General features: G+C 35.4%; 2 protein-coding genes across 2 annotated transcripts; one reads left to right on the top strand and one right to left on the bottom strand.

Moving 5' to 3' along the window:
• Positions 1-3,420: 3,420 nt before the first annotated feature.
• Positions 3,421-4,318, bottom strand: uqcr10 (ubiquinol-cytochrome c reductase, complex III subunit X). Its single transcript, XM_016451255.1, has 2 exons — positions 4,125-4,318; positions 3,421-3,737 (listed from the first exon to the last, which is right to left on the bottom strand). The coding sequence occupies exons 1-2, from the start codon at positions 4,263-4,265 to the stop codon at positions 3,687-3,689; spliced, it is 192 nt and encodes a 63-aa protein (XP_016306741.1). The 5' UTR covers positions 4,266-4,318; the 3' UTR covers positions 3,421-3,686.
• A 324-nt stretch (positions 4,319-4,642) lies between these two features.
• On the top strand, positions 4,643-7,616 carry rpl35 (ribosomal protein L35). Its single transcript, XM_016451254.1, has 4 exons — positions 4,643-4,723; positions 5,328-5,464; positions 6,177-6,258; positions 7,455-7,616. The coding sequence occupies exons 1-4, from the start codon at positions 4,721-4,723 to the stop codon at positions 7,602-7,604; spliced, it is 372 nt and encodes a 123-aa protein (XP_016306740.1). The 5' UTR covers positions 4,643-4,720; the 3' UTR covers positions 7,605-7,616.
• The last annotated feature ends 6 nt before the right edge of the window (positions 7,617-7,622 follow it).

The raw sequence follows: 7,622 nt of genomic DNA, 5'->3' as shown, positions 1-7,622 counted from the left end.
CCGGGCGCCGCAGCAAAAAAATGGCTGCCCACTGCTCCGGGTGTGTGTTCACGGTGTGTGTGTGTTCACTGCTGTGTGTGTGCACTTTGGATGGGTTAAATGCAGAGCACTAATTCTGAGTATGGGTCAACATTGGCCACATGTCACTGTCACTGTCACTGTCAACCAAGATCAGATGATAAGATCTCTCTCTCTAATGAGATACGGTTTAAATCCTGACTGGAAATCCTCACAGTCACAGATACCTTCCTTCTCTAAGAAGGAATATAATTGTGAGGATACTACCTTTTCTAGTATCTTGGACAGAAAAGGGAGATTCGAGATCGGGCTGTAATTAACTAGTTCTCTGGGGTAAAGTTGTGATTTTTTTAATGAGAGTCTTAATAACAGCCAGTTTGAAGGTTTTGGGTTCTGGAAGTTCTGGAAGCACCTCTTTTAGGAGCTTAGATGGAATAGGGTCTAACATACATGTTGTTGGTTTAACAAATTCATACAATTCTACCTCTCCTATAGTAGAGAATGAGTGGAATTGTTCCTCTGGGGATCTATAGCTGAAATAAAACGAAATTAACCCTAAACAGTAATATTAAAAAAAATATAGAATTAAAAAAAAAAATTAAACTAACATAAAATAAAAATAGAAAAATCTATTTTTGGCTCATTTAATATATTAATGAAAAAAATGTATTATATTATAATACTAAAACAATACTGACTGGTATTTTATATTTGGAGGCACAACCTTTGTAAAATCTAACTGTATCTACCAGTTAAAGCTTCCGATAGTGATTAATGATATTTCCAAACCTCATTACAGTAGATTCACCTGCTCTTCTTTTTACAAAGTGCTCCTATCTTGCATGTAATCCAGCTGCTGTTTTCTGCTCTCTATTGCTTTTTCGATGGATTTAGATCTCCACCCATCGCTTGTCACTTCAGAACAGTCCAGCATTTTGTTTTCAGCCATCCTGGCCATTCTCCCGCACAAAGACTAATTTGGTGTCAACGATATTATCCAGGTCATTTTAGAGTTTCTGCCTTTTATAAGCTAAGATTCAGTTGCCTGTTTTAGTAAACAATGCAATACAACAAAATGGCCTTGTGTCAGTAAGGTCGATAAAAATTTTTATAGCAACCATAAAATAACTGCTCTCTGCCAGTTATGCTGATTTTCCCAAAGAAAAATGTGCTCCTGTTACCATACTCTAGTTTGAGGTCATTGACTCAAGTATGGAAGATATGTCCTAATCAATATGATGTTACGCTGCCAATGACTTTCTTAATGACTCATTAGATTGATTATTGTGTTTGTCCATTGGAAGTCACACAAACCTTTGCTATATGACTTTCCTGAACCTCACTGAAATACTGTTAAAGTTTTTGTTAATATTTTTAAATGAGATTTTACTTTAATATTTTATTTTTTCCATTTTCTTTCATTTTCGTTCAAGTTTTAGTAATTCTGTTTTTGTCATTTTTATTAGGTTTTTTTTTTTACATGTCTCTATAGTATTTATTATTTTTAGTTTATTATTTTTAGTTTATTTCTAGTTATTTTAGAATCAGTTTTGCCTTAGCAACTAGCTGAAATAAAGTTTAAGTTTAAAAAAATATTTTATTCTAATTCAGTTTATTTTATTTCAAGTAAGGAAAATGTCTTTATGGTTTTAGTTTTAGTTGACTACAATAACTCTGATGTTAACTCTGTTTGATACCTTTTCACACTATCTGCATTCATTTGAAGACGTTTAGTATTTCAGTGATAATGTATTATCTTACTATGTGTATTACCAGAAGCTTCACTTTTTTGTTTTTGTCAAACTGACTAAGCATTTGTGTATTCAGTGAATGCACCTTGAGAGAATAGGACCGTCATACAAACCCTTTCCTGATGTCAGTGGATTATATGGGTGTTGGTTCATATTGTCTGACCGGTGTGACCCAACAGCAGTGAATGTGGTTTTACTTGTCTGTGCACTAAAAAGATGCTCAGTACTGCTCACTTATTCAATCACATTCAAAGATATGAGATCATAACTCACTCTGAGGATACTGAATGAGCTTTCTAACCTCACTGTGCCTAGTGCAGCAACTTCTATGTCTACAGAACGTACAGTGTGTGAGCAAATAGATGCAAGAAGTGGTCAGTCAAGCTCAAATAAACTTTTGCTTTTCAGTCTTTAAATTGATGGATCGATGAAACTTAGAAACCACATTTGCCACTATTCGCAACTACTTTCACCCCTTTCTTCACAGCAAATTAATTTATTATTTTTGATATTTCTAAAGCTTGTTTTGAACAAAAGCCTTTTAAAATGGTATCTTTAACAGACTGACCTCAGATGAGCACATCAATACTTCCCTCTGCTGGAGAAGAACACTAGTGTGGCCTATGTATCTCAATTGCCTGACAGCAAGCTAATGAACTTGACTTTTTCACTAGTTTGTGCAATGATTCTCAACCAAGGGGTCTCAAAATTACTAAAAAGTATTTAAATATTACAATAAACATTTAAATACATGAATAATAATGTTTTACATTATTAATGTATTAAAATGGCATAACTATATTAAAAATGTTATTGCTAAAATACACATAAAATCAAAATGTACACTAAAATGCATTTCTTATTCCTAATACAATAATAAAATAAAAATAGTAATGCAATAATAAAATGCAATACAAATACTTTCCCCCTCAATAATGAGTGTTCTTGTAACTTCTGCAATATTGCAGAATGGATTGTGGTTAAGTATATAAATATATCCAGTTTATGTTAATAAAAAAGTTTGAAATTGATCACTTCCATCATGCTTTCATCAAAAATACTAGAAATGGCTAATAACTGGGGGGCCTTTGAAGTTTGAATCAAAAAAGTTGAGAACCACCTAAAATCAAAATGTAAACTGAAAACATTTCTGTTTTCTATATAAAATAATAGTAAAATAAAACTTTGAATGATATTTATTGTATCCAATAAAATACAAAAAGCCCCCTCGATGACTGTTAACTGAAGAACATACACTTCTCGTAATTGTCGAAATCACAAAATAAATAGTTGTTAATGAAATATATCAATATTCTTAGTTTCTGTTTGAAAACAAGCAGCTTTATCAAAATTACATAATTTTTTTTTTTTAAGGGATGAGCGGATTTCTGAATTTCAATTTCCATGTCAAATACCAGTCTTCTTGAACGAACAGATTTAGCACTCATATTTTGTAGTGTTCAGGAAATAACTAAAAAAAAAAAACGTATATATTCACTATAGAAATAGACTTTGGATTTCACTGATTTCCATGACATTTTTTTTTACTAAACTACTAAAAACTAAGACATCACAATGAAATTTAACTATAACATGAAATCCAACATTCCCTCTTGCACTGCACACAAAAGCACCACCAGATTTCAACGATTCGGAGTCATTGGGTTTATTCATACAGAATTAAGTTAGCAACACATTTACAGATCATGAAGTATGTGACATATTGCACAATAACAGGTGGTCACGTGACATTTTTATCAGGGTTCGGTAATCAGTCTCTGTCTATGTCCCCAGGACAATCTGGCTGGAAGATGAAACACGGCGGCCAGAGGACGCTGCAAAAGCCAGTGGACCACCCAACAGGGTCACATCAGGAAACGGGATGATGGTAGAGTGAACGCTCCACAAGCTGCATCATTACTCTTCATCCTTCTGCTCATAACTGTGTTTGATGTGTTTCCAGAGTTTCTACAAAAAGAAGATAAACAATTAGATCACAGCACACAGGGTGAGTAAAGCACATTACAGACATATTATCATTTATACTCATTATTATATTATCATTTATACTCAGATTGAACAGAAAATATGAATTAGTTGAACTCTATACTGATTTCACAGCATTGCAGTGTTGTGTTCAAATCCCATTAAACTGTTGATATAAAATTTGAATATTATTAAGACAACATGGATGAATTTATACTAATTTAACACTTACATATGGTTTTTTTAGGCTCAAGTTTGTCCTATATTTGCATATTTCGTTGTAGTTAGCCTTAGCCAGCATGCTAATCAAGGTCAGTCTACCGGCGGGTCAAGAAGAAATCAACAGAATTCAAGCGAAAAATGACTTACCCCCCGATTTATGTTGTCAAATACCGCTTCTCCAGCCTGATCAAACACCCTCTCGAAGACAACAGCTCCCACCATGATGGTGATGGCGAAAGTTGACGTTCTTCTGAAGAGCAGATTGTAGACACTTCTTGCGAGCGCCATGTTGGTCGAGTGTTCCGGAAGAGTGGGCGGAGCGATGAGCTGTCTATCAAATCCCTCGACCAATGAGGCTATCTCATTAAAACCTTTATTCAAGAGAAATACATTTTAAAGTAAAGCGAATACAATTTAAATGTGTTTATTTTTATGTTTATACTTATTTTTTACGCAAACGTAAACATATTTAAACATGTACAATTATCTTCTAATATACTGAATGGTTTGTAACAGACATCTGACATTGGAAATTAGTATATTTCCTGTATTTACCATATAATTTATTTCTAAATATTTTACATTTGAGGGTAATAATGTCGTAATTTAATCAATTATGTCATTAGGCACCCTCTTTAAGAAGGGAATGGAATATTCCGCGTCCGTTTAGTTTCCTCCGTAACCCGGTAGATTTTCTCACGTGACCGACGCAACTTCCTTTCTTGTGGCAGCCGTCGAGAAAAATGGTGAGGATTTTACCGAAACCGAGCAATCTGAATCAATCCGGTATATTACACATGTTTAACGACCATGAGAAAGAGTTTTAAATACACATCTAGCAGTGCGCTAGAGTTTGAGCCTAGTATTTAAAAAGATGACTTCGAAATGAAGTGAATTTTGAGCGATGAAACGAAGCATTGGTGGCTGCTTGAAGCTGACTGAAGTCCAGCGGTGCTCAGTGCCGTTTAGCCTGTTAGCGTAGCGTACGATTTGGAACGGATTTAAACGGCAAATATAAATACGTAAAGTTAATATTATGGAACTATTTTGCATATTGTGGCTTTCAGCAGTCAGTAGCCATGAAAACACAAATGACGGCTTGTTATAATCTGTTTAGACGGAACGGGTTCAGTGTGAGCTGACATGCGTTTCATAAGCAATAACATCAGAAACCCCTGACATTATTTGTAGGAAATTGTTAATGAAGAAAGCAACCTCAATAACTATGCACCTGCATGCTTTTGATATTCATGCACAGTTCCAGGAGTCTGTAATGGCTACATTTTATCAATGCAGAAATGGTTTGATGTGATTTAGATGCTAATGAATAACGTTCCTGTGTGTTTGCAGGCAAAGATCAAGGCCAGAGACCTGCGTGGAAAGAAAAAGGAGGAGCTGCTGAAGCAGCTGGATGATCTGAAGGTGGAGCTTTCCCAGCTCCGCGTTGCCAAGGTTACCGGTGGAGCTGCATCCAAACTCTCCAAGATGTGAGTGATGGGATGGAGCCGGTTGTGTTCGTCTGTTCACCACAGATCAGCATTATTGGAGGCCTGAATGTACTGTAAAGGAAGAACAATGATCTGGGGCCCCTTCTGCATTTCAATGCCAGCTTTAGTGTGATGGGAGGACACTAAAGGTTATTTAGTGTATTCTGATCCAAGAACAAGGACATTCAGTATTCACACACAATTTCTCCAGGTCTTAAAGTCTTCATTAGCCCTTCTACTAATTAGAATAGAAAGTTCTAAATTCATAGCTGTGGCACAGAATGTTGCATGCATTTCCTCAGTGTTTTTGTCTTGTTTTTTGGTACTAATATCTGTACATCTTTCAGAGCTATCGAGAAACCTCACAAAATTGAGCTAAATGTAGTTTGTGCTTAAAAAAAAGAACAATCATCTATTAATGGGGTATGAACCTTTTCCCTCTGAATTAACCCTCTCCCCTTTACATAAATACTGAGGATGAACATTACAGTGTGATCAGATGCCAAAGTAAAAGTTAGTGGTTGAGAGCAAAGTTTTAAGTTTACATTATAGAAACCCTGTGTGTATCTATTCCATATTCAAAACGTGTTTTGAAATGGTTTGCAGCCTTATTTATTTTTTAGTTCCAGTCAAAAATTTCACTCTGGAGTTAACTGAAGACCTTGAATTAAATGGAAAGCATCATTCTAATGTTTATTTCCTCTCTTTTCAGCCACGTTGTCCGCAAGTCCATCGCCAGAGTCCTCACAGTCATCAACCAGACACAGAAGGAGAACCTGAGGAAGTTTTACAAGGTCAGTTTAGCGCCACTGAAATGCATTCATGCGCACACACAAGATGCTCTTTCGACTGCTTGTAACGCCTTGAAGTCAGTTTTAGATAAACATCTTGACACCAAAATTGTCTTTTAGACGATATATTTAGTCGAGTTTGATCGAGTTGATACTTAAACCGCAGTGGTTTTGTTGAAGTGAATGGCCATTAGTGTCACGTTACATTCTTTACTGTATTCAGATGACATGATTTGTTATAAGACACAAACTACACAGAGTGTCCGTTTAGACTCCAGCAAGATGATCACCCAGCACTCCTCCTGCTAAAGTGGAGCTAGTGTGAATATTCTCTTGCTAAAGAATTATGACCGCTCACGGCAGAGTCTTTAAATGATGCTCATCTGCTGTGAGCAGCCGACAAAACCTTTGTCCTATCATTTATTGAACTAAAGCTGTAGTCCAAATCGAAAAGACAGTTTACTGGACAACCCAGTTACATTGTCTTGGAAATGTATGTAAATACTTAAAATGTAGTGTTTTAGTCATTTATTAAAATTGAACACCTAGTCTTTTATTTAATAAAAAAATAATAATTATTATATATACACACACACACACACACACCTGTGTGTATATATAAAATTTCATAACAATATACTTTGCATTATATTACCTGTCATCAGTTTTCTTATGTTTAACTGATGTTTGGTATATTGATCTCATCTCTGAATCGACCCTTTTCATATTTCTGGGTTTCTCAGAAGCAAAAGTCATCTGAATGGAAATTACGACAATTTTTGTATTCCCATTTGTTATAATTGAAAAAGAAAAAATCTACAGTGGGTTTTCTATGAGCATTTCTATTTGAATTTGTTAAATTTGCGGTCACTTCCTCAGCTGTATTAGAAACACAGCAGCATTAACTTGTTTTCTGAAATGAAATGCCAAGGTTAATATAATGCAAAGTATAGTGTTCTAAATGTACAAATACATAAACATTTAAAAGGAAAATGCACTATAAAAGTATAATTACTTTTTTTTAGATTTGTTAACTGTAACCGTTATCATAGTTTGTGAAAAGGGTCCATGTACTTTTATTATGGAAGGTTTTACAGCTGAATGTTCAAGTCTGATCAATCTCCACACTTTCTGTTCTCCTTCAGCTTCCTGTATTGTCCGCTTGTTGATTCTAACAGCCCTGGTCTTTTCATTTTCAGGGTAAGAAGTACAAGCCTTTGGACCTGAGACCCAAGAAGACACGCGCCATCCGTCGTCAGCTGACAAAACACGAGCAGAACCTGATGACCAAGAAGATGCAGAGGAAGTCCCGCCTCTACTCCATCCGCAAATTCGCTGTCAAGGCTTGAGAGGCTGTACTGTTGTTT

The sequence above is a fragment of the Sinocyclocheilus anshuiensis genome, unplaced genomic scaffold (genome assembly GCF_001515605.1).
Source record: "Sinocyclocheilus anshuiensis isolate Anshui unplaced genomic scaffold, SAMN03320099.WGS_v1.1 scaffold1425, whole genome shotgun sequence".
Classification (NCBI taxonomy): Eukaryota; Metazoa; Chordata; class Actinopteri; order Cypriniformes; family Cyprinidae; genus Sinocyclocheilus; species Sinocyclocheilus anshuiensis.
This window is presented reverse-complemented; position numbering and strand designations above follow the sequence as displayed.

What these genes read in the sequence shown, in the direction of transcription:
- uqcr10 (XM_016451255.1), bottom strand. Translation starts at nt 4,265, where the DNA reads ATGGCGCTCGCAAGAAGTGTCTACAATCTGCTCTTCAGAAGAACGTCA. An exon ending in TTGACAACATAAATCGGGGG is followed by an intron (nt 3,738 to 4,124) that starts GTAAGTCATTTT and finishes TTCTTTTTGTAG; the next exon opens with AAACTCTGGAAACACATCAA.
- rpl35 (XM_016451254.1), top strand. An exon ending in GCATCCAAACTCTCCAAGAT is followed by an intron (nt 5,465 to 6,176) that starts GTGAGTGATGGG and finishes CTCTCTTTTCAG; the next exon opens with CCACGTTGTCCGCAAGTCCA. An exon ending in ACCTGAGGAAGTTTTACAAG is followed by an intron (nt 6,259 to 7,454) that starts GTCAGTTTAGCG and finishes TTTCATTTTCAG; the next exon opens with GGTAAGAAGTACAAGCCTTT.